At 46.2% G+C, this 26,357-nt stretch overlaps 1 protein-coding gene across 1 annotated transcript; it reads left to right on the forward strand.

Moving 5' to 3' along the window:
• Positions 1–19,329: 19,329 nt before the first annotated feature.
• On the forward strand, positions 19,330–25,919 carry HTR5A (5-hydroxytryptamine receptor 5A). Its single transcript, XM_063324399.1, has 2 exons — positions 19,330–20,272; positions 21,231–25,919. The coding sequence occupies exons 1-2, from the start codon at positions 19,535–19,537 to the stop codon at positions 21,561–21,563; spliced, it is 1,071 nt and encodes a 356-aa protein (XP_063180469.1). The 5' UTR covers positions 19,330–19,534; the 3' UTR covers positions 21,564–25,919.
• The last annotated feature ends 438 nt before the right edge of the window (positions 25,920–26,357 follow it).

Raw genomic sequence — 26,357 nt, forward strand, 5'->3', positions numbered from 1 at the left:
CATCTGCTTTTAAATCTGTGTATCCCTTTCATCCAATCATTCATATTCTCATATCTTTTCTAATAACTCTTGTTTAGAGTAATTTTCTTTTGCCCCAAGTATTTCCTGGACTGCCTTTGAAAAACACTTCTCTGGGCCTTGCCTTCCTTCATCACCACCATGTCCAGGCCCCAAAGTCCATCCCTCACTTTCTTTGCTCCGTAATTTTCACTCTTTTCAACTCCTTTTTTGATCCATTTTGTCTTCTCACTGAATTAGAACTACTTTGACCAAAATTTTCATTCACCTGCAGCGAAATATTTTTCTTATTCTTCTTGACCTATCAGATATCATTAACATTATTGCTTCCTGAGTCCTTTCCTTTTGGATTTCGGTGCCGCTGTAATCATGTGCAACTTCCAGCACAGGTAATTCTCACCTCTTTTCTTTCATAAGTATCGCTGTCTCTCAGGTTTCTGTTCCACATTTTTTTCTGAGGGTTTTTTTGCTTCATGATGTCATTTATTACTTGGCTTCATCTTCTTTCTCAGCGTGATTGATTGCTAAATTGCCCCTTCTCACAAGAGTACTCTCTTTATATCAAATCTCATACACTGTTGCATATTCCCACTCCACGCAAAGAAAACCAAAGTGATTTTTCCTCTTGATTTCCCTTCTCAGCCTATTTTCTTTGTTACTCTAATGAGTTCCCCTGGCCTTCCTATCCTTTGCATTTACCATAGCCACGTTATTTTTAGTTCCTCATACCACTCCAAGATTACAAGTATTTCAAATCAGGCTATGCTAATACTGACAAAGAAGCATAATGGAAACAACCGGCACACTTTGAACGTAATTTTTAATAATAATAATTCCCCTTTCCAAACCTACAGCTGAAATTGTGCTATTGCAGCACCAGGTCGGGCCGCTGTTTGTTCAGCTAGTCAAATCAGAAGAATATGAGATAAAATCAGTATTTTAAATCCCAACAATTTGAAAATTCTCTACCATATATCATATATTAGCAGTACAAGGTCAGATTACTGCGTTAAATCACTGGAATTCATTGCAAAAGCAGTTTTCCACAAAAAGGTACCCATTAATAAGGTGTCAACCCTAACCAGAATTGTTCTTTTTGACTAATTATGACAAAAACACAAGAATAAAGTTTAATTTCATCCACAGTATGGAATTCTAATGCGGTGTCAAAAAAAAAAGAATTTTTGTAAAGAAAAAGTTTTGTAAATCTTCATATTGGACTTCAGGTCACGTAAAGTGTCTATTGGCAGTGACAGTAATCTCCCTACACAAAAGTATCTCTTCCTTATCCACAGTTTTGTTGGCTTCAAGATGACCACTCCCAGAAGAAAAGACTACTCACATCAGTCACAAATTCTTCCCCTTAATTATCTTCTAAATAAGCAGTATAATTAAATTAATGAACCTATTTTTTACTTCTTTATGTATTTCATGAGTCACCTGTCAACAAGTTATTTAAATTCTAGTGATCTGCTTTAAGAACCGTAAGAAGAGAAAACTAGATTGACAAAGTGTGTTATTGAGCATGAAAAATATCCCCTGTGTTTGCCAGAAATAAATTCTGGGTTCGGCTCGCGGGTCAGCACACACAACTGAGTCAAATCAAGTGGGCTGGTGCCACTGCTAAGTCATAGCAAGGTGTAGAACAAAGTGCTCACCTATATCTAGCCTCAGTACGGGTTTGTTTATGAGATAAAGCTCATCTGCATGAGCTCAGAGTGTCAATGGCAGGAGGAGGAGCCCAAAGAACACCCTGACAGGCTGCTCCCAAGCCCATCCAAGCGGCCATCAAAGGCCCATCTGCACAAGCCGGAGGAGCACAGGGGCACCACCAGCAGGTGGGAACCCAAACCAAGGTACTACCACTTTGTCTGGACCCCTCCCAGGGCTGTCCCAGCAAAGCTGTCAGCCCCAGATCAATCTGGAGCAGGCAGTGAGTATGTGAAGTGGCCCAGGGGCAGTGGATGAGTGTGTCTCCAAGGGCCAGCTCTGGTTGTGACAGTGCCTGTGTATCTCCAGGGGCAAGAGCACAATGAGGTTATCTGTGCGACCTAAGAAGTCATTCAGATTCAGAAGGTGCAGATTCATTTCATCCTCTTTCAGAAGGGTCTGCAGATGTTCCCTGTGACATCACAGAATCATAGAGCTGTCTAGGTTGGAAGGGACCTTCAAGATCATCGAGTCCAACCATCAACCTAAGACTGACAAAACCACCACTAAACTTCGCTGGACCTAACATGGGATACTCGTGTGTTGACCCTAGCGACTGTTGGATGCACGTAGGTCCAATCACCACACACAGGGATGAGACTGGTTCAAAGGAACTTGACTCTCGCAGAGGCGCTGAGCACATGGCAGAACCTTAATCTACCCAAGAAACATCCAAGACTGGACTCTTACTTTAAGTACAGCCTCTGCTCTGATGCAGCCACGACATTAACTGCATGGGAGCAACCACTTGCAGAGATCAATTATGCCTTAATATGAGTTCATTTCTGGGCTTAATTACTCTAGTGAAGAGACTGAACAGACACGGTGCACGTTGCCACAGTCCACAGTGATCTGCACAGCACATTATCTGTACTATAAACACACCAAGCACAGCATCTAATGTGTCTTAACCATGAGAGTTCTGGACACAGAAGTTTACGGCCATGTTTCCAGAAAAGCTGTAAAGCGGTGTTTATTTTGCCATGGGCGTTGCTTGCACATAGTGAAAGCCCACTGAGTTGACAAGATTTGTGCGGACAATTAGGCTTTGCTTACATAAGTGCCTTATTTGTGTGCACAAATGATTAAATGAAAAATTCATATGCACCTACAATATCATATTTAGGCATAATTGCTTGTGAAAAAAACCCAACAGTTTGATTTTTTTCTTGCAGCTAATTAAATTCAGAGCTTAGATTAAATTGTATATTTGTTTTACTCCGATGAGCAGAAGGCTTTCCGAGCCCTTTGTTAATAATACATACTCGTTTGGTAGCAGCCGGCTCTCTAGGTGTTACTTTTCCAATAAAATATATATCTTCACACAGTACCCAGTTTTTTACAGAAAGCTGATGTTCGTTTCAATGTATCTGGGAAGCTGTTGAGCAGTCACAGGAGGCGTGCTTCCTGCATTATTACCGTACCGACTTCTTCACGTCAGTAAGAATCCGGTTTTTTATAATCCGAACCAAAATACGCAAAACGGGTACATAGAGGGCTCCGCTTTGGCTTGAACTGTCTATGCATTTTTCCTCTTCCCTTCAGTGAGACTACTTGCAACAACAAATATGATTTATAATTAAAAACTTTCTTTTTATCTGTGCTGCATCACTGAATCCTAAAAGGCTCTCTTGGAACTGATCGTTTCGTTTCTTTTCCAGTTCCAGAGCTTCACTGAGAATGCCTTTGTCATTTGCTTGACAGTTTTCTTTTTTAACGTAATAGTTACAAAATGTTTTGCAATGCCAAGTACCTTTACTATGTGCATAAATGGGCAGGGGAGGAGAATGCTCTCATTAGCACACCTAACGTCAGCGCATTTTTTATCAGAAGTGAGAGGTAGTATTAAAGGAGGAGATATTCTCCTTTCTGTTACCTGCTAAGGAATGCGGCTGGCATATTAGCCCGCAGGGAAAGGTGAATGAGACGTTGTGTGTCACATTGCAAGGATAAAAAACCCAGCCCTGAGCTGCAGCAGGGATGTCTTTATCAAAATCTAGCTAGCGGGATGGTACACGGTGTAATTGCACGTGTTACGTTGTCTGAAGCCGCTCCTGCTCCAAGAGCTTCTCCAACAAGCGCAACACCGCATCACACCGTTACAGGGCTTGCTGGAACTACATCTATCGGGAGGGCTGCATAGTAGTTTTTAGCTAATAAGGGAATTAATTATGCAGGCTGGAGCAGGGCTTTTCAAAACTGCAGAGTCTCCACGTAAAAAACTGAAAGGAGCTGCCAGCATGGATGGGGGAGAGCAGGAGGAGACCCTAGTTAATCCCTCTCCTTTAAAACTTCCAGTGATAACGTCTACACAGCCTTCCCAGTACCTTGGTCTTGTCTTGTAAAAATTCCTGATGGTTAGACAGTCTTCCCTGATATCTCATCTAAATCTTCTGTTCTGTAAATGAGGCTGATTCTTGCTTTCTGTCTTTCCCTTAGACTACCAATAACCCTCCATAGATACATTTTCTAGCTACGTACATACTTTTATATACATATAAGCATAGAAAAAAATATATAACATTATTTTATAATGATTTCTTAATAACTTCTCAACCTGATTGTAATGCACCAGGAAAGAGGAATGTAAGTCCTGCCAGTGCTCTGGGTAAGAACAAATGATTTGCCATAAGTAAAATGTGATACTATAATTTATAGGCTCCGTTCTTTGCATCTCAGGAGAAGTCTTTGCTTCTGCCCCTACTAAGTTACCTACCAATTCCTGTATATTTTCCAAGTTTCAGAAAAAATGCTTGTGAAACGTGGTGGGTAATTATCCCTATAGCCCTTTCTTGTAGCTTGTCAAGATTTCCTTCATTTACAGGCTTCCCATTTGGGTAAATTAGTGTCAGCCAAAGAATGGAGAATGCAATTTTCCTTTAAGCCTAGGCTTTCATTCATTGAAAAAAAAAAAAAAAGTTAATGAAACCTGGAGTTACTGAAATGAGTTTTTCTAGAAAGGAACAAACTTGGCACTATTTGTGCCAAATCTTTATTATGTGATTCAAAGGACGCTAACACTTGTATTTATTTTTTACATTATTAATGCATAAATGCAGAAAAAGGCAGCTGAAGTTGGTGGAATTCCAGAGCATGTTACAGAGCGGTGTGAAGAGTGACTCTGGGTACTTCTCTGAGATGATCTTCATTATTCATTTATGGCTTTGTGTTTATGAGTAGAGTAAAAATCCTCAATTCATGCTGATTAAACCTTTACATCACATCGCTGTCTTTGTGTATGTTGTCCAGGAAGTTAAATGTTTGTTTTATGCATTGGGAAAGAGGAATGGACAGAAGACACTTGCCTGAGGATGTGGCATCACATCACAGCTGTGCTATTCTGCTGGGTCCCTGATGCTGCAAAGAGGGGCAGATTTCCTCCCTCCTTTCCTGGTTGATTGGTTGTTTTTTGCGACACTTCTGTTGCTCCTCTTGAACAGGTTGTGACTCTTCTCAGACCAACGTGGAGCCAAACTCACTGAAAGCGAACCATCTGGTTTAGTTCTTTCAGCCAGCTCAGCCTGGATTTATAGAATCATAGAATCATAGAATGGTTTGGGTCAGAAGGGACCTTAAAGATCATCTAGTCCCAACCCCCCTGCCATGGGCAGGGACACCTCCCACTAGACCAGGCTGCTCAAAGCCCCATCCAGCCTGGCCTTGAACACCTCCAGGGATGGGGCATCCACAGCTTCCCTGGGCAACCTGGGCCAGTGTCTCACCACCCTCACAGTAAAGAATTTATTCCTAATATCCAATCTAAATCTACCCTCCTTCAGTTTGAAACTGTTACCCCTCATCCTATCATTACGCTCCCTGATAAAGAGTCCCTCTCCACCTTTCCTGTAGCCCCCTTTAAGTACTGAAAGGCCACTATAAGGTCTCCCTGGAGCCTTCTCTTCTCCAGGCTGAACAACCCCAGCTCTCTCAGCCTGTCCTCATAGCAGAGGTGCTCCAGCCCTCTGATCATCTTTGTGGCCCTCTGCTGGACCCGCTCCAACAGGTCCACGTCCTTCTTGCGCTGAGGACTCCGGAACTGGACGCAGTACTCCAGGTGGGGTCTCACAAGAGCAGAGTAGAGGGGCAGAATCACCTCCCTCGACCTGCTAGCCATACTTCTTTTGATGTAGCCCAGGATGTAGTTGGCTTTCTGGGCTGCAAGCGTGCACTGCCGGCTCATGTTGATCTTCTTGTCTACCAGCACCCCCAAGCCCTTCTCCTCAGGGCTGCTCTCAAGCCATTCTCTACCCAAGAAGAATGTAAGGCCTGAAGCAGCGTGAAGGAGAAGTCCATACTGCTGAGATGGGAGGAGTTGTCTTCTGCTAACTTAGAGCCTCCAACCTGCAATCTCACTTAAGTTGACTTGAACCACCCCAAAACCTCCCCTGGTTCTGGTCGCTCATTTTTGCCTCTATACTTTTTTCAGTTCTACGCTCACACAAAAGTTTCAGTGCCTCAGGGTGACCCACGCTGATCTTGCTGAGAACAGGCTATTAAAAATGGTTGTTTTTTACACAAGGTCATTCTCCTGACTCAGTTGACCTCCTGGTGCTGGCTCGGGGTGGGCAGTGACTCAGGGATCGCGGAGTGGGAGACGGAGGACAGCAGCCACACGAGCCCGTCTGGCTGCCTGTGCCGCCAGGGAAATTCATATGTAGCCACGGGGTCTTAGTGCTAAAACCAATGAAAAATATTTCTGCTGGGAAATTTTCCCTGGCTGACGTCAGTTCATAGCAACTCCATCGTCTTCGGAGCAGTTCCTCCAGCTTCCAGAGTGTAAGGCCAGAAGGTCACTTAGATTAACCTTTTTCACATGGAGCGCTGGGAGCAGAATTGATCACACCATTGTTTTTCCTCTAAAACCCGCCCCAGTCTGGGAGCACGTTTCTGCCTTACCACCTTCCCAAATGCTGAATGAAGCTCAGAGCAGCATTTTCAGGGTAGCCGAAAGACACGTGCCCGCATGCCCTTAAGCACAGACACAGAGCTGTAGACGCTCATCTGCCTGCGATACGGGACAAACCGAGAAGCTGACTGCGTTTGTCACACGTTTGTGGCTGCGGCTTTGGGGGGCTCCCGGCACCTACAGGTGGATGTTGCTGTGCTATGCAGACAAGGAGTTATTGCCGGCAGGTTCGACTACCGCTTTCTTTTTCTGTGGAAGGAACCTGACTTCTATTTCTCACGTATTTTCAAATGAAACGAAGAACTGACATCGACATTCTTGAAAAATGTGTTCTAACAGCATTCTGGTAACAGCCTCGTGGCTAGAAGACATCAGTAGATCTTCTGGACAGCCTTTCTTGTAATTTGCCCCTAAATTTCATCCAAAATATTCTTGCTCTGAGCTGAGTACCTTGAGTGACTGGTTAGTCAAAGTGGAACTTCCTGGAAGATATTGAATCTTAATCTGAAGACATCAAGAGATGAAGAATCCACTTCTGCTCTTAGCTGATCAATAATTTTAACACAACCTCGGAGCCAGCTTAATTAATTAGCGATTGATATCTAGAACTCTCTGCCTCTTTAGTATGCCAAGCAAAAAACATTATGAAGTAACACATTTGTTACTTAAGTCCCTAATTGTCTGCCGCTCTTCAATGCAAAAAAAAAAAAAAAATTAGGATTATTGATTGGGTATGTAGGTAAGTCTGTTTTAATGACCTCAGCTACTCAGTACTAACCAGGAGTTGGGATTCAAGGAAATGCGTCTCACTGTCCAGACTTCTCTCATTAGAGCTAAACTCGGGACGAATGCAGGCAAACTGCTTATTCTCTCTGGCCACTCGTGGCTTTAATCCTCTTTTTATGCTTCCAGGAGGGTTTCAGGGAAATAAATAAGTCCCTAAATGTCCTGTATATTTGAGAGATATGCTCTGTGATATCCTGAAACACCCTTAGTATGAACAAATATTTCTCTGAACCAAGAAACCCTGTGATCGATATATGTCTCAGGGTCCAATTCCTCCGTGAACTGGCTGAGGCCAAAGGCCAAGTAAGGATTAAGTTCACGTGTGGCTCCATCAGTGTCTAACAAGATCTTTCATCCCTACCATATACCTGATTCCTCTACATCCCAGTCAGATACGGTTGAAACTAAAGCCGAATTGAGGAAAAGGGACAACTGCCATACCACATGCAAGAAAAAGTCATCACATTGAACCTCTCCAAGACACCATGCTAGGAAGAAGCTGTTTCTTTTGATTTTGGCATACTACAGCCTGAACTTGTTAGCTCTCCCATGTGCTTAAAGGACCGTCCTCCTCCTCAAGGCACCATCCTTCTCCTTAAAGGACCGTCCTCCTCCTTCAACCCTGAAGCTTCTGCCATATGCATGTCAGTGTTGGTCATTTTTAATCTACGACAGTGCAGTAGACACTCACAGCTACAAGTTTAACCTTCAAAGAAGCCACTGAAAACTTCTCTGGGTTTATTTCCAGCTTGCTGAGTTCCCTATAGAAATTAGAGGAGCCTCAGGGGTGCAGGATTTGCCAACTCTGAGTTCTCAGCGTTGCAAATGGAAGAGAGGGAGGCATGAGGCAGCGAGCACCAAAGCCGTAATGATCTTCCTTCGGGGTGTCAATTACATTTGCTGTTTGCCTTATGGCACACGTAGGTGATTACAGTGTGAAGGCCAGGATGCATTTGTTTAATATATCCTTGAACTCTGTTACATTTTCCACTCGTCTTGCTAGAGCCTTATCTTCAACTACACTCCTTTCCATATGCCCCAAGCTGTTACTTGTTACAAGACCAACCTGACCCTCTTGTATCCAAAATGTCAGTGAATTAAATCAAATTTTTATACTTTTCAACTTGAACAGTTATCTCACGATGCACATAACAAACAGATAATGAGATCTGCATTTTATTAGACACAGTAGCGCTTACTGATGTTTAACTATTAGGCAGAACCATTTTGCTGCTCGCAGTTACAATTACATTATTTTTCTCTGTGGATAGCCGTCAATTGATTTAACTCATTCTAAATGTCTAGTATAGTGTTTTCCTTAGCGCTGCTTGCACTCATACTTAGAGAACTGGACACATTTCTATTCTTTTTTCCTAAAAGGGAAGAGACATTTCCATAGTTACATTTCTCTACAGTCAAAGCTTTTTGCCTCCGAGATTTTGTGACATTTTTCCCAAGCTTTCTCTCTGAGTCAGGGATGCTCCAAAATCACAGTCTTAGCTTTAAGCGTACCCTCAAACCCTGCTCGTTTTGATAGGACTAAAGCAGATACTTGAAATTAAACACATAAGGATGCGTTCCTGAAATAAGTCCATGTGAAAAATGACCCACTGGGCACGTTCCAATGGCGAACGTGTACACCAGCTAGTTGTAGTGCTCTACACATTTTATGCTTTCTATGCACATGTTTATAATTTGTGATTCATACAGTACTCATAACCATTAAATGATAAAAGCACTAAACTGGGATCTAATCAATGCAAATATTTAGGTCCATCAGGGGACACACGAAGATCCGCCCTCCCCAGAAGAGCCGAGCTACCGCGTGGCTCTCCTACACGCCGGGAGTCGACTCACACATTCATAAATAATCCAGTTGGCAAATATCAAAATGTTACATACCCTCACTGGGTTTGTGTGCATACTCCTGTTCTGGCTCAGGGCAAGGGAAGGAAGAGAGCCACGCCGGGAGGCAAATCTAACCCTCTTTACATTAAGCCGACAAGAACAGAAACACATACATCATCATTTACTGCACCTCAATTTGCGGAGGGTAATTTCTCGTAATAGGCTGACTTGATTGCTTACTGAACATACCTCGGAGACTGTTTGGTCTTGCTTTTGTACAGCAAAAGCTCACCCACGTCTCTCTTGACTCTGAAAGGATAAAGGATATAAAAGCTACTATAGGGATATTATTATTCAGATAAAGAAAAGAAAGCTTGATTCAGATAGGGATGTCTTTTTGAGATTTACTAAGCAGTCCAGAGGATTTAGTACCTATGTTCTTGCCATTTCAGTTTTATAAAAAAATCTTATTACATTTAAAAATCATAATCCCCCCTGAAATGAATGGAAGAGAGGCACCCGGAGCCATGGATTGCGTAAGAAAATCTATTTCCTCACCTATTTCGCCGATGCTCACAGAAAGCAGCTGCCGTAAATCTTTATAATAAACGCTAGGCATATTGATGGCTAACTCTGTTTACACAACCCAAGCCCTTGCACTGAACCTCACCTGTGTAAAATAGTCCAGCTGGGTGTTTATCGGTAATTGCGAGGTGCACGCTAATGAACTCCTTGTGCTTCTCCACGACCCATGGTGCTCTTCTCTAACACTTGTCATTAATCTGAAGCTGTAATGCGGCGTTTAATGAGGCATGCCTCTCACTGGGCAGGAGGGATTATCTGGGGCAAGGACGTCGGGATTTATGGTTCCTTACAGTCACAGCTGTCATAAAAACGGAAAAACTGTAAGAAAACCTCCTTGGAACAGAGAACATGCACTGTGGCAGAGACTATTTGTTGTATCAACGTACCAAGCCCTGGACTGCCCTTACAGACTCCCACCAAGCTGTGGCCGTGCTGCAGGAGGGACAATAGCAGGAGAAGGACGGAGCACCAGCAGCCAGACGGGCTGGAGAGATACCAAACCCGGAGGGATGGGGAGTCCCACGTGTGTGTGGGCGGCTCTGCAGGACTGAGGAAAGGGCTAGGAGTCAAAGCTGAGGGACGGGAGACGTTGTACGTGTGAATGTTGGATGAAAGGCTTTAAACCAGCAAAATGTTAAGTGGTTTTTGTCTCATTTTTCTATTCAATTATTGGCCACGGTTACAAAATGGCACTTATAACCCTACTGCCAAGCCAGTTGCTAGTGGTGATGGCTTAAAAGCTGACCATGTTAACTATTCTAGTGCTCAGTAAAGGACGGAAGAAAGAAGAGGCATTAGCATACAGTGAAGATGTTGAAGTGTCTGGAGGAGGAAGGACACTGACAGTCTGCCCAGAAAGCTCTGAAGATGTATCAGGTCAGACGAGGACTCCTTTTAAAAAATACAGCAAGATTTCTTTGTTTCCAAAATGAGATTCAGCTTTTACATGAGCCATCTTCTGTGCAGATGGATAATACCTTCTTTAATGAAGACACCCCATGAACTGTGCTCCTATGAGACCCTGAAAGAATTCAGTGGTATCGAAACGGAAGATTTTGACTAAATTTATGCTGAAATTCTGATAAGGAAGTCACTTTTGGTTCCTTTAGCAGCTGAGTTCAGACCCACTGCGATACAGTCAAAACCTGAAAGTAGAGAGTAACCACAGAAGAGGGTCTGTGGTACTTACAGGTAGAAGAAGGACGTATGGGAAATGCACTTACAGAAGCCACCAGCTTAACAAGGCCAGCCAGGTCCCTTGCCTTTCTGGTGACATGCTAAAATCTGCTCAGGGACAAGAATTCCAAGACAGATTGCATCTACCTGGAGGCACCTGAATAAAGGTGCGGCTCCAAAAAGGAAGGTGAAACTTAACTGGTGGCCGGTGCCAGCAGCTTCCTCCAAGCCTGGTGGCTTCCCTGCGGGACAGGGCATGGATGGGCACCCAGAAGGTAACTCAGAGATGCTGGCCTCAGCCGCTCTTGCTGGATGGGTTTTCCCACCACCAGCTCTTGCACAAGCACATTCCCGCTGTCACACGCCATGTCCCCAGCGTGGGAGCAGAAGGTGAACCGCTGGTCAGCTGCTGCAGCTCACAGACCACTGGGCCACCACTTCTCAGTGACAGTTGACCAACCACACCTCTCAGACCAGCAGACAGAAAAAAAAATCAGCTATTCTATAATAAAATGCATTGCTAGACGATTAAGAAAGGTCTGGCAACATTTTGCTGTCAAAGTAGCGAATACCGGTTGTCAAAAACAACGATGCTACCAATAGAAGTCCTTGTGAAAAATAGAGGCACATTTAGACACATTTATATGACCACTTTCATCCTATGGGTTCAGAGAATTTTATAGCTGTAGCAAGAAGACACTGCTTGATCAGGTGCCTGCTGCGGTGGAAGGAACCAAAATAAAATATTTGTCACATGGTACTGCCAAATTCTGAGAGAAATGATGGTTTAGGTCCTTTAAAAACGGCTCTCTCTGTTCAAATAGCTGGAAAAGTTTGCTGTCTTGCCCGTGATCAAAAGGCAAGCTTTTTGTCAGCCCACAGGAGACGTCTGCAAACGCGTTTCTTGCACAGGCAGGTGAGGAGACTCATTTTAGTTACAGAAAGAAAATGCGTGGTCTTATCCTACCAGTTGGCTTTTTGTCAGTTGTAAATAATTCCTCTTATTTGTATGAGCCTCTCACTAGCTTAAATAGCAACACGGATATGAAAGATAAGTAAAATTCCACAGCTTTCCCATTTTCTCTAATGACCTGCCATGTTGCACGGCTTGAAAATAGTGGGAATTTACCTTGCTTAAATTAATAGCAGTTTTGCTGATCTGTGTGACCTGGGCAGGCAGGAGCAGGGAAACATACAGGAATGATCAGGGGGAGGAAAAAATATTCCACAGCTGGAAGGAAACAGCAAGCGAATACAAATCTGAGACTCTCATCAGCGATACCCAAGCTGAGAAAGCTGCACAACTATGCTGGTGCTTCCTTCGGCAGGTAGAGATGTGGCTGTGGCTGTTCAGAAATCTCCAGGGAAGAAGGCGGCAGCCAACATATAAAGAAATTAGGCTGTTGGGGTGGAAGAAGAGAAAAGAATCTCCCACTGAAGACGTCATTTGATGACGGACATCGATGGTTTCAGTTTTGCACATACTGCCAGTTAGTTACAGTTAGAAAACCAGCCTTGAATGCTAAAGTTAATGGTGGTTTGGGGACAAGGTATTCCAACCAAGGAAGACATGGGCATGGGAACACACCGCCCAGGAGCCACAGGGAGAAGAATGGGGGCGGAAGGAGGTATAAGAAAAAAAGTGGAACGACTGCTGGCCTAGAAAACTGTTTAGAATTATTTCTCTCCTTATGGTAAATGGATCTTAAAATGTTTTGCCTATGGAGTTCTGAAAGAGCATTTCCAGACTCGTTCAGCCTGGAGGAAAGGAGGCTGAGGGGAGACCTTATCGCTCGCTACAGCTACCTGAAAGGAGGGGGTAGAGAGGTGGGGATCGGTTTCTTCTCCCAAGTAACAGGCGACAGGACAAGAGGAAACGGCCTCAAGTTGCGCCAGGGGAGGTTTAGATTGGATATTCGGAAAAAATTTTACACTGAAAATTTTATTAAGCATTGGAACAGGCTGCCTGGTAATTGAGGCACCATCCCTGGAAGTATTTAAAACATGGGTAGACATGGTGCTTAGAGATACGGGTCAGTGATGGCTTTTGTCAGAGTTAGGTTGATGGTTGGACTAGATGATCAGAAAGGTCTCCTCCAACCTAGGTGATTCTGTGATTCTGTCATTCTATGACTACGGATGGATTTATGTAAATAACGGTTGAGAAACCTACCACCTGCAAGGAAGCAGAAAGGTAACCTGGAAAACAACACACAACAGGAAAACCCATGTTCAGCCCAACACTATCACAGCCTTCCCTATAGCTTCACACCTATGCAAATTATCTGCCAAAATGCATAAAGCTCAAGATAAACAAATCTCTTCCACAACTTGGCATACGGAAAAAGGGTCTGAACTGAAATGATAATTGAGTTTTAGAGACCCATCCATTTGCTGTCATCATGCCATCTGTCTCCCTGGCAGAGTCCTGATAGTTTGCATTGGCAGCTTTGGTTGCCAAAGCTCGTGTATTAAGTTAGAGGTACCTAGTCTTCCCACACACAGTTTCTTATTATTTTTCTATCGGCCTGCTGTTCTAGATGATTGACAGAACTGCAGGGTGCCGTGTATTCCCAGAAGCATAATATATTTTGACATAATATTTTTATTTTTTTTTTAATCAGAAATATGGTTAATTTTCCATTGCAGTCAAGTCCATCAGGGTCCAGAGAAAGGTCTACATCTCCGGGACTGACGACAGGTAAAGAAGATCACAGGTGTTGGTGTATATATGTGTTAAGTATTTGCTATCACCAGAGTAATAAATGGAAACTGTGGATGGCTTATGAGGGCAGCACCCCCTGAGGCTGGCTCCAAGTTATTGCATTACTGTCATAACTGCTCACTGCAATATGACACCTAGCACAACTCTGCTGACTCCCCTGAAATTACACAGCTGATTAATGTTGTCCCTTAAGGTACGAAAGAAGTGATAAAATTGTTTACATTTCATTTATTTACACAGAGCGCAACTTTAACTGCGGCGGTGAATGATGTGGGAGTTGCCCTAAGACTTTATGAAGTTATGTTCCATCTGGTCCTTTGACCATGAACATGTTTTTTTCCTATGCAAAACCAAAGGGTCTAATTCCAGCAGGAGTTAATTCACATTGGGCAGAAGACAGATAAACACTCCTGGCAGTTCATTTACCGAGACATACACAGTAGCATGAGGTACTGGAGTCCATCCTCCCTTTGGGCTGGCTGTGTGATAGATTGTGGCCAAATTCAAGAGGCACAAGGACCAAGACACTTACCAGGGACTTTACAGAAGAGAGGGCTGTGCTCTAGGCAAGTTGGATACACAGAGGGGCTGCTCTGTGGAACAGCTTTTGGTCTTGTTCTGCTTTGTTCCTATTGCAGAATTAAACAATGCTTTAGTTATGTCACTGAAGTCATGCAATTGGTGACAATTCCTAAAGGAAAGCTTGCATGCCCTAAACCGAACGAGACCTGTCATTAGAGGCTGGATGAGGAATAGTTTTCCGGGCATGCAAACAAAAAGAGAACAGGATTTCAACTCATTATTTTAATTTCTGCCCCAAGACGGAGAGACTTTCCGAAGTTCCTCATAAGCATCTGAAGGAAGGGAACCCAGTTTGGCAACCAGGTCGGTCACTGGGGCACTCTGGGGACGTGGAACACTCAGGTCCTCCTTGTTCCTGCTCCAATGTGCTCCCACAGTCCTGCTGAGTGTCCTACTAACGCACGGCAGGATTAATCTCTGCTTTGCAGCCAGTAGGAATTGCTCCACTTTGCACTAAGTAATTACATGTTACTGGCAGAGAAAGGCTGACTCCGTCCTTCAGTTGCTGCGGCACTTGGCTGGGATGTTAGAAAACCTCAGGAAGGTCAATGCTCCAGTAAACAGGTGATTATTAAACAGCTTCAGCATAAGAAACCTGAAAGATAGCTACCCAGAACAGCCAGCCGCTCGGCAATGAAATTGCTTCCATGGGATATGAGGTATCATGATTCAAGCCCGTAGCCTGAGCTGGGATGCTTTAAACCTTGGTTGCCTATGCCCCAAATAAATGCTCAAACTCGTGGACCATTGGAGAGGGAGGGGATCACTGAGTCCTCCTCCCAGTCAGAGCTACTACCCTGGACCTGAGACCGCTTTTATGGAATGAATTAGGCAAAGAGATGAAAGTCCCATAAAAGCTGGTGTGTGTCCATGAAGAGCTCTGGGTCATCATTCCCCCTCTCCACTCCCACAATGACATTCCTAACACCACAGGACACTCGAGCCAGAGGTGGGACATCATGAGAGTCTATCACAGTGCAGATAGACTCGAGTGGAAGACTAGAGTGAGACTCAGATGCGTGGAGGGGCTCTGGGGGTGTGAGAACAACCTCACGCTCTGTGCATTTTAACTGTGCTCGTATTTGAACGTTTTGTTTTTTACAGAGGAGGAGCGGGTGGTCTGCAAGGCTGTTCAACAAGCCTGTCTGCGTGTAAAAAGAGCTGGAGTTGATGAATGTTAAACGAAATTTAAGCGCTGATTGCCTTGATAGGATGCAGACGTAGGGAGCAGTCTGGCTGGCAACTGAGCAGAGCCTTCAGTGGTGGTGCATGTATGCAGCGAGTATACGTGTTCCTTTAATCCTTGTTTAACCTAGCAGCTCCACCTACCCTCTAGACTGAGATTCTCCTGTACGCATTAAGTATGCTCAACAAAAACACCTCCTGAGCCATTTCCTCTCCTTTTCCTTCCAGATACAAGTGCAGAGGTTCGAAAGATCTGCACGCAGGTTCACAATACAAGTCCCTTCACCCTGTCCCCAAGAGCAGATGCTACTTGGTGCACACAGGCAGTGGCACTGATTGTGTTGGGGATTCCCTCCCAGCCTCCAACTGTCATCTACATATTCTTAACTGGAAGGTACCTCTAGTAAATGGTATTTAGTAGCAAGCAGAATTTCATGGTCTCTACTGGAGGGAACCCTGCAAAATCTAAGGAAGTCCTGTCACTTTTAATTCCTTCTGGCTCCATCAGCGCGGACATGAGATAATCCTGACTTTGTAGTGTAGATCCTGTTCTTAGAGGGTTTCATAGATGTGATCATTCCACAAACATTACCCACTCATCCCAGCCTTCCACTCACTTTATAAATATCAACAGTTCTGAGGAAATCAATGGGTTTACTAATCTGTGTAAAGTAAACAGCATCTTGTCCTTAAAAATAACAACATTCAGTCGCCTCCTGGTGCATTCAGCCAACATGTTTAAAGATTACAAAATCAGAATCGTGGAATGATCTCGGTTGGGAGGGACCTCTGGAGATCACCTAGTCCTACCACCATTAAAGAAGGGCCAAGATCAGAGCTGGATCAGGTCACTCACAGTACTGTCCAGCTGAATTTTGAGCATCATCAAGCATGGAGATTGCACACCCTCTCTGGACCCATTTCAGTGTTTGACCACTCTCCAGGTGTATATTTATTTCCTAATTTCTAATTGGAATATCTGATGTTGTGACTTGCATTCATTACATCTTGTCCTACCGCTGTGCACCTCTAAGAAGAGTTTGCCTCCACCCCCTGTATACCCTCCCCTGAGGTAGCTGGAGACAGCGGTAACATTTGCCCCTAAACCTTCTCTTTTTAAGATTGAAAAACTCAGTCATTCCTCGCCGTATACATCATACGCCAATCCACTTATCATCTTGATGACCTTTCACTGGACTTCATAGAATCACAGAATGGTTTGGGTTGGAAGGGACCTTAAAGATCATCCAGTTCCAACCTCCCTGCCATGGGCAGGGACACCTCCTGCTAGACCAGGTTCCTCAAAGCCCATCCATCCTGGCCTTGAACACGTCCAGGGATGGGGACTTCCACCAGTATGTCAGTGTCTTGCACTGAGGAACCCCAAAATGGACATAAAATTCCAAGGTTTGTTGCACAGAGGGGGAATAGTTAAATCCCTCAATCTGACAGCCACACTCTGGCCAATACAGAGCAGGATGCTACTGGCCTTCTTTGCCATGATGGCAACTTGCAAACTGCAACTTCTTGTCCAAGAGGTCACCCAGGTCCTCTTCTGCAAAATGCCGTCTCCCCAGTCCGTCCCCAGCCTGTACTGTTGTATAGGGTTCTTCCGCCCCAGGTGCAGAACTTTGCATTTCCATATATGTTATCTATATATGTGTTTGTCTACATTTTCTATTTCCAATTAGTACTCAGCTGACCCATTCAACTCCAGAATCTGCTAATATATACTGTTAAAGTCCACTAAGATAATGAAAATATTCATAATTTTTCATTAGACCGTAATCTAGTTTTACTTCTTCAGATTTAATGCATTTTATTTCCATTTCCCTTTAAATGTAATTTTTGCCTATTTGTTCCTGAAGCAAAAAATAATAATATCTTTTCAGAGGCACATATTCCATAATTTGTGGTTGACTCCGTTAATTCTGGGCTTCACAGGCTTCTCTGGGAAGGGCCCACGCAACAAAAAGCTCTCAGTCCTAGCAGTTGCTAAGTGTTTTCATCAATTGAATGACAGTCAAGGATGTTTGGCACCTTGCAAACCAGGAATTTTAAATCAGGAGGCTTTATGAAAGCCTCCAAACCCCATTTGTCCTTTGAGTTGTAAGTAAAAAACCTACCCGTTCCAAAATTGTCTAAAATTGTCTGTATTCATGTGTATAAAAGATAAAATAATCATCTCTCCCCCAAAAAGATGGCAGTATATTTCCAAAATTAAGTTACAGTCTCTAAGGCTACATCTGTTCTAGTAACTACAATAGGCCAAGTCCTGTTCTCTGGTTCTGAGGATGAATATCGCGGCACAACACGAGTCCATATGGGGAAATTCCCATCCCACCAAAACAAGGTCCCGGACCTTTTTGGGATACGCTGCCCTGTGGTTCGCTTGGCAGCATGGAGAAACAAGTAGCAGCACTAGAAAACATCTTGTTTCTTTAGCGCTTGTTATCGCTACTTTGCTGTTTTTCATTAAAAAGTCCAGAGAGGTTCAGAAGAGACAGCAGAAAGCACCTGTTTGGTGTTACCCTCCGTATACCACAGCACAGTATGCATCGGGTACTCCCCTCAACATCGCTTTCGTTTGCCTTTTCTCCCCCAACTCTCTGAAACTGCAGTTCACCAGCAAGTGTCATCGTCACCGATCCTTAACACTGATGCCCTTCCTTCCTTCTGCCCCCCCAGAGGCAGACTGTGAGCCCCATGTTAGTGCCTGCCGGCTTCTCCCATCATGTGTCAGCTCCCACCCAAAAGCTCTTTGGACCTGTTATCCTGGGACCGTGCAGAGAAGCAGGGTGCCAGAGCCGGTACAGCCCTGCCTGAAGGCGCTCCAAGGCTTGCGGGCTGGAGTTGGCTGGCATCCCTGCACGGAGCCCGTGTGTGGGGACACCTCCTTGGTGGGCTTAAATCCTGCCTTCCACTACAAGGCCCACAGTCCCACTTCTCATCCCAAGCAGCCTGATAAAAACCAGGTGAAATGCTCAAACATTTCATTAACGTTATTAATTTAACGATTAATAATGACAGCCAAGGGATAGATTATTTCCAATAAAAGGCCCGCCAGTTGCTAACAAGTTAGGAAATGCCGGAGCAGAAGTTCTCAAAGAAATAATCCCCTGACACATCCATCCCCCCTGCACAGAATAACCAGGATTGCTAAGGGGTTTGCTGGACGCCGGGACGGGAGCTATAAAATCCCCGCGGCGCCTGGCTCAGGCGTTTTTAGAAGAGCCCGGGGACCATTTCCCAGGGATGCGAACTTTCTGCGCCTGATAACGGCGTACGCTCCGCGGGGAGGGGGTGGGAGAAGCCGCCCCGAGCCGAAGCGGGGCAGACAAAGCCGGGGGCTGCAGCGCGCTGGGTGCGGGCAGGGGGCTGCGGGCTGCGGGCAGGGGGCTGCGGGCAGGGGGCTGCGGGCAGCGGCTGCCGGCGCTGCCTTCATCCCGCTCCTCCCGGCGCCGATTCCCGGGGACAATCCGCGCTCTGAAATGACTAAGCACGAACTCGCAAGCCCCCCTTACCCCCCCCCCCACCCACCCCCCCACGCCCCCCCAGCCGCTCACCCGCTCACTCCGCACCCGCGCAAGGCGGGGAGGGGACGGGGACGGGGGGACGGACTCACCTGCCCGCCCCGAGCCCCGCCAGCGCCGACTCCTCTGCAGGGGCAGCCGCTCCGCCGCCCGGGCTCCGCCGCCGCGGCCGCAGCCAGCGCCGCCCCGCTCCGCGCCGCCCCGCGGCCGCGCACCCCGCCGCTCCCGCGGAGCCGCCGCCTCCCGCCGCCGGGGCTGGCGCGTCGGGGCGGGTCGGGGGCTGCCGTCAGGCGGCGGCTGACGCAGGGCTCCTCTTCCTCCCGGGGATGAAGACCCCGGCGGCGGGCAGCGAGGAGCCGCCGCGCCCGGCGCCGCTCGGGGCGGCCGCGGACCCTCCGCGCCCGCGGTAGGGCGGTGCTCCCCCCCGCTCCGCACCCCGAGCGCTGCCGCCTCCCCCGGAGGAGCCCCGGAGCCCCCGGCATGGAGCGCCCGCTCAACCTCAGCTGCTTCGCCGATACGACACTGGACACCGGCAACCGGAGCGGGTCCTCCGCCGGCCCGGACGGTGGACGGGCACACCTCTCTGTCTTCAGCGTGCTGGTCCTCACCCTCTTGGCCATGCTGGTGGTCGCCACGTTCCTCTGGAACGGGCTGGTCCTGGCCACCATCTTCCGGGTGCGCACTTTCCACCGGGTGCCCCACAACCTCGTGGCCTCCATGGCCATCTCTGATGTGATGGTGGCGGCCCTCGTCATGCCCCTCAGCTTGGTGCACGAGTTGTCCGGGCGGCGGTGGCGGCTGGGCCGGTCACTCTGCCAGGTGTGGATCTCCTTTGACGTGCTGTGCTGCACCGCCAGCATCTGGAACGTCACGGCCATTGCCCTCGACCGCTACTGGTCCATCACCCGCCACCTGGAGTACACGCTCCGCATCCGGCGCCGCATCTCCAACATCATGATTGCCCTCACCTGGGCACTGTCTGCCTTCATCTCCTTGGCCCCGCTGCTCTTTGGCTGGGGAGAGACTTACTCAGAGGACAGTGAGGAGTGCCAAGTCAGCCAGGAACCTTCCTACACCATCTTCTCCACCTTTGGCGCCTTCTACCTGCCCCTCTGCGTGGTGCTCTTTGTGTACTGGAAGATCTACAAAGCCGCCAAGTTTCGAATTGGATCTCGGAAGAGCAACTCCATCACCCCCATTACGCCAGAAGCCCTGGAGGTAGGTCTTCTCAGTTGTATTTTGCTCTAGTCAACTCCTGGTAGCAACCAAGCCCTTGAAGAAGTGAGGGAAACTTAGAGCTAAAGCGTGCAAGCAAGCAGCATCCCACCAAAGCCCTGTGAATCCTGGAGGTTTTCAAGGGAAAGTTGGCTGCAAAGCTTGCGAGCCCAGTCTTATGACTCCTTCTGAGTCCCCAGCTGTGAGCACGCAAGGTGTAGCTAAAGCAACTTTGGGCCAGATTGCGAGCCTGAGCTCCACGTGGGCGTGCGGTGACTCACAGATGTCCCCCCGTGGAATGCTGAATCAGTGCTCGCGAGTGTGAGTAAGGGGTCACCGTTCCTCCCTTGGGGAGGCGTGTGGGGGTGTGAAAGGATGGGATCCCGTCTCTGCTGTGGATGATAACCCAGCAAGCAGCCGGGGCTTTGGCCAGGCTGTGAATTTACCCACACAGAAGACACACGTGCAAAACGTCCTTGTAAATCCTCCCTAATCCTGGCTGCACCGTCTCAGTTCATCGCAGGCACGGTGACTCTGCACTGTGAAGACTTCTTGGGGGGAGGAAGGAAATGTGTGCTCATTTTCTTGCCTCTCCTACTAAGGACTCTTATACTCAATGGGTTGAGAGAAAGCAAGGAGACTTTTGTGCACAGCATGTGGGTGTGTGTCTGTTCTACTGATCTGATTGTAAATGGGGAAATAATCTTATTGGGATGCTGCGTGAGCAATTCGGTGTGCCCATCTATCGCTCCACTCTTTAGTTTCTAGCCTCACTTAAAAATAGTCTCTGTTACCCAGAAGAGGGTCATACAACCAATCTCCCCTCCATTGGAGAGGGATGTAGGTGGCCCGCGTTTGCCCCTGAGCCCTGGGCATCACTTGCACAGTTTGGTTGCGTACCTGCTGCGTGGGATCAGCTGACTGAGGCACATATGGTGCAACTTGTGTTTGTGTTTGGCAGGTAAAAGAAGCTGCCCAGCAGCCACAGATGGTCTTCACTGTCCGTCACGCCACTGTTACGTTCCAGACGGATGGAGACACGTGGAGAGAGCAGAAGGAAAAGAAAGCTGCCCTCATGGTGGGCATCCTTATCGGGGTCTTCGTGCTCTGCTGGATCCCCTTCTTTATCACGGAGCTCATCAACCCCCTCTGCTCGTGTGACATCCCACCCATTTGGAAGAGTATTTTTCTATGGCTAGGCTATTCAAATTCCTTTTTTAATCCACTCATCTACACTGCTTTCAACAAAAACTACAACAATGCCTTCAGGAACCTATTCTTTAGACAGCACTGAGCAGAAAAAGCTTTTCCCCTGACCCAGGAAGCTGAGTTCAACTCTCAATGAATCCTACCAAACTCTCGAGGAAGTTCAAAGCCACTGATACTGAGGTGATGCTAAATGTGCATCCCCATGGGCCGTATGTCCCAGCGACGGTCCCGGTTCCTACGCAGGCTCTCCATCCCAGCCTCTAAGGCAGTTGTTATTTTCCCTGCAAGCAGCACGTAAGGGTTTCTCTGGCCAGCAGCACAGCATTCTTCTTCCAGTGCCCCCCCGCTTTCCTCCCGCCTTCCTGGTGACGTTCTGTTTGGTGGCAGTCGCGGTGCAGAGGAGTCTCCTGGCAAAGAGTCATATTTGAAACTCGGGTTTGGCCCCTGCTCGTCCCTCACTGCATTAATCAACTTTGTCCCCCGTGCAAAGCTGGGACCCTTTAATATCAGGAGGTTTTGTGATTATGTATGAATCTAGATATTTTATGGCTTGGTTGAAAAGGCCGTTTGTCTTGTCTTTTGATGATAGAGATTAAGTGTTTGTATCTGGGGAATAAAACCCTCAGTAGGGGTTAAGAGACTCCACATACAAAACCTTTTCTCACATGTTTTATCAACAGCGAATTGTGCTATTTGCTATGGGGTTCCGTGTGGCAAGTTTTTTAAAAATTTATTTATTGTGAAAGCTTAATGCATGGTGTACCCTGGAATGAGAGAGAATGCGTGGGAACTCCACCTCTCGTTCTCTGACTGCTACGTGTGAGCATCTGCCTCAAGACCTTTACTTTCAGAAACACCAGCTGTAAATGTTAATCTCTGTGTCTGTGTTTCCCATTCCAAACCACCGATGTATTTTGAGCGGCTGTGGGGCAGGTTTCCTGTAGTTGCAGGGGATGCAAAGAGTGTATTTCAAATTGCCTGTCAATGAGGAGCTGCGTTTTACTATTTTCTGAGTGCGATGCAGGTCTTCTTGAAACCAAAGCAAAGACCTCACTTTGTTTCTGCGGGCACTGGATTGCAGGCAAATGGCAGTTAATGACCAGTTGTGCTTCATTCTGGAAGCATACGCAAACCATAGAGGTGCTCTGCTGCAAGGACCAGACTTAAATATTTATTCTTTTGCCCACCCCTCCTTCTCTTCCTCCCCACTAAGGCTCCAGTCCTGCCTGGTCGTTATTCCTCTGCTGCCTCCCTGCCTTTCCATGTTGCCAATGTAATTACAGTGGTTGGCATTTCACTCCCGGAATTAAAATTACGCACTTGATGCTGCACCGCTGGAAGACTGACAGGCCTTCAGATAAAGGAAAGCGCTAGTTTTAACTATCGGTTCTTATGGGGCAGCCACTGAAATCAGCCCAGAACTGAAATGGTGGAGGAAAAGACAAGGTGGGAATCGGAATGACATGATTTCGTGTCAGATATCTCAAGAAGAAGAGATAAAAGAGGAAAATGTCAATAAATCATGGGAAAGCTCCCTCAGGGTGGATAGGATTAGTTCTTATCCTTAACAGATCGTGAGACATCAGATGTTAAAATTGTCACTGGTCCTTTAAACCAGTCAAAAATCCCAGTAGAGCTGGTTAAAAAGTGCTTTTTCTTTTCCCATCTCGGGACAGGTGAAAATAGAAGCAGAGCTCAAGGTGCTATCAAGTGTGGCAGCTCTTTCAGGAGCAGTTAGACAAACGTCCATGAGGACTGACACAGATGTAGCTGGTCCTGCCTTGCGGCAACAGGAGAGAAAGGTTGGCCCTTGAGATCTATTTCAACACTATTTTATAAAAGTCTCTTAGAAATATTAGGTAAAATCCTGCCCTCATTGAAAGCAACGGACAAGTTCTCAGTGACTTCAAGCAAATCGCAATTTTATCCAGCATGTCTTGTCTTGTAAAAGCATAGTATTGATGTTAATTAATTCAAGGAGAAGATGGGTGGGATGGGAGCAATCTTCTAACTCCCATGAATGAGTCTCTGATCTGTGCTAACCATGGACCAATCTCTCTACAGCTAGTAAAGAGCATTTTCTTTCTTTGTTACATATTTTATAAGTATTACTAGTGACATCTCTGACGTATCAAAAATTGTAATAAACTCTCGAGCTGCTTTTTTTACGGAGGATATAAAGCTTGCACTGCTTTCTCTGGACAGTCCATCACCAATGCAGACTTGTTCTTTTGGGAATTTACCACTTTTGGTGTGTCAAATGTTGTCTAGGCAAAAATGAGTTGGAAAAAAAGGTTCCTTGCCCAAGCCAGGCCTTCAGCTAAGCTCAGCAGGAAACTACTTGTTAGGCCACCACGGAGACACTGTAAACACTAAAGCATGGGTTAACCGGGAAGCTGGACTTTAGTCCACCGTTTTAACACATAACACCATGCCTACACAACTCTGCTTCAATCCAGGCTGTGCTCACCCCCATTTTTATTTGCTCTTTAATGAGTACTGCAGATTCTCCGCCTGTGTGGTGTGGGATCCTTCCACAGGTTGTGGAATCACCTGCAAACTCAAATTAGTATCCGGTGTAAGCAGACAATAATGAAACTGAAATCAAAGGGAAAGATCCCTACTTTTGCTGCAGCCCAGTGCTGGGATGGAGGTCCCTTTCCTTATATCCTGTGTTTATTCATGCTATGGCTTAAGCGGTGACAAGGAGATGGGGGAGAATCTTAAAATGACACTAAAATCTAATTCGTATATGGTCACGGAGAGCCCACCATCCTGGTGTAAATTACATCCACATTTATTTGACAGCCCACATCCCATACAATCTGTATTGATCTTCTGCAAATAACAGCTGCCACTTGGTCATAAGTTTTATTCCTTTGAATCTTGACATAATTAGCAGTTACATTATGGACCAATTCCTACCGCTCTTACTTGAGGCTTGAGACCATCGCCTTTTTGTCTGAGTGCCATTCCTGCAATGCAATCCGATCATGCAGGAAAAATACCAGTACTCTGGAGACAGTGCTGAGGAATCATCCTGAAACCTGTTGCGATGGTCCGAGCACAGTGAAGGGGCACAAAGAAGCCTTGACTTCAGATCCTGGCTCCGAGGCTTTTTCCAAACCTCTCAGTATTCAAACACAGAGGCCGAGTGGGGTCCCAGAGACACAAATCATGTTTGAAGACATAGACAACCCCAGCTTCAAAGGGTGTATCTTGTACCTTCTTGTTCCCATTTATAAAACAGAATCAGTGGCGTGAAGAGATCTGCCTCAGCGAGGCTTTGTGAGGATTAATTAGTAAATGTTTATCATGTACCAGGAAGGTGGAACGCTCTGGCTTGAATGCCGAGCTGCATTATAAATTGGGCTTCTATTTAATTCCTCAGAAGAACATTATTACCCATTATTATTGAGTTTCCTGTGCAGTTTAATGGCTATATAATACTTCCAGAATGGATTTAACTAACCTTCTTCCACTTACGATTAATTTATTTTCCTCCCAATGCTCTGACTGTTCAATGAACATCTGTATGGGAGCTCGATCGCCGGGGCAGCGCTGAATGCTGTCTGCGGAACCGCTCCGCGCAACGCTGAAGGCATGTTGTCAAGGTTCAGGGAGCAGCAGCTCTCCAGGCAGTCTGCTACCCTGTTTCCTTTATTTTTTTTAGGGAGAAGAAAAGGTCACAGAAGAACGCCCTTGGATTACATGACGGGTTGGCTGACCACCTTCCTCCTCCACCCCCATCCCGATGACCTTTCTTCTCCATGCAGGCAGGTCAGACAGGTGACTCCGGGACATGTATGGAGCCCGTACAGCCAGAGGTGGGACACGCATGACTTCACCCTCCCATTAATTTGCCTGGACTTTTCCTAAGGATCACCGCTGGGAGACGTGGCCTTTAAAGCGTCAGCGGCAGCTGGAAGTGGGAGTTTCCTGGATGTGAAGTTGCAGGCAATTAAGGAAATTTCACCTGACAAAGGTAATTAATGACTATTAGTTCCAGCGATTGCTGCGGTGAGGTACGACTGACAGAGTGTCAAAGTGATTTTTGCAATGTAGTGATTTGAGCTGCTTTGGCTCACGAGGGGCTCGTAACCGTTTTGCTCTCGGATCCCTTATTTTACCTGCACTGGTACGGCAGCAAACTGGGACACCAGCAAAGTCATGGTCAACGTGATCTGGCCATCATTAATGCTCCATGTGGGAACAGTGGGGTAAAACATCCACGGCAAAATCTGCATCCCCGCTGCGATACACCCTGGCTGAACATCATGAAACTGCCAGCATATTCATCGCATTTAAGAGGTGGCCAAAGAGCTCTTTAAATCACCATTATTTTCAGTAACACTGAAGTGCTGAGGAAGTTGCAGAAGACTGGAAGAGAGCTGAAGTTGTGCCAGTATTTTAAAAGGGCAAATTGGGAGAGCCAAGTATTTATAAGGCTGATACTGTTACTGATTTACAGCTTGAAATTGATCCTTGGCAAAAATGTGGAAGAGCTGATAAAGTACTCAATGAATAAAAAATTACAGGAAATAAATATAATTAAAATAAATCACATTGATGTCTTTCTTTGATTGCAGCACATGGTTCATTGCTGATGGCGATATAAAGTACTCACTCCTCAATAATGAATCTGACTTGACAACGCTCAGCACTTCCATGAAAAAGTGAAGAAGAAATCAATGTGAGGTTCAAACTGCCCAATATTTGCTAATGACTCATGGCCTGGAAAAGGTGTAAATGCAGAAAATGAAGTCACTTGTACAGAGAAATGAGGATGCCAACCGGCCGGGGACATTTTAGCCCAGCGTGAGGCAAAGGCAAGCACCGGGAGCCGCGGGATGGGACCCTTGCTGCCGGTGGGGATGCA

The sequence above is a fragment of the Chroicocephalus ridibundus genome, chromosome 2 (assembly GCF_963924245.1).
Source record: "Chroicocephalus ridibundus chromosome 2, bChrRid1.1, whole genome shotgun sequence".
In the NCBI taxonomy this organism is placed as follows: Eukaryota; Metazoa; Chordata; class Aves; order Charadriiformes; family Laridae; genus Chroicocephalus; species Chroicocephalus ridibundus.

What these genes read in the sequence shown, in the direction of transcription:
- HTR5A (XM_063324399.1), top strand. Translation starts at nt 19,535, where the DNA reads ATGGAGCGCCCGCTCAACCTCAGCTGCTTCGCCGATACGACACTGGAC. An exon ending in TTACGCCAGAAGCCCTGGAG is followed by an intron (nt 20,273 to 21,230) that starts GTAGGTCTTCTC and finishes TGTGTTTGGCAG; the next exon opens with GTAAAAGAAGCTGCCCAGCA.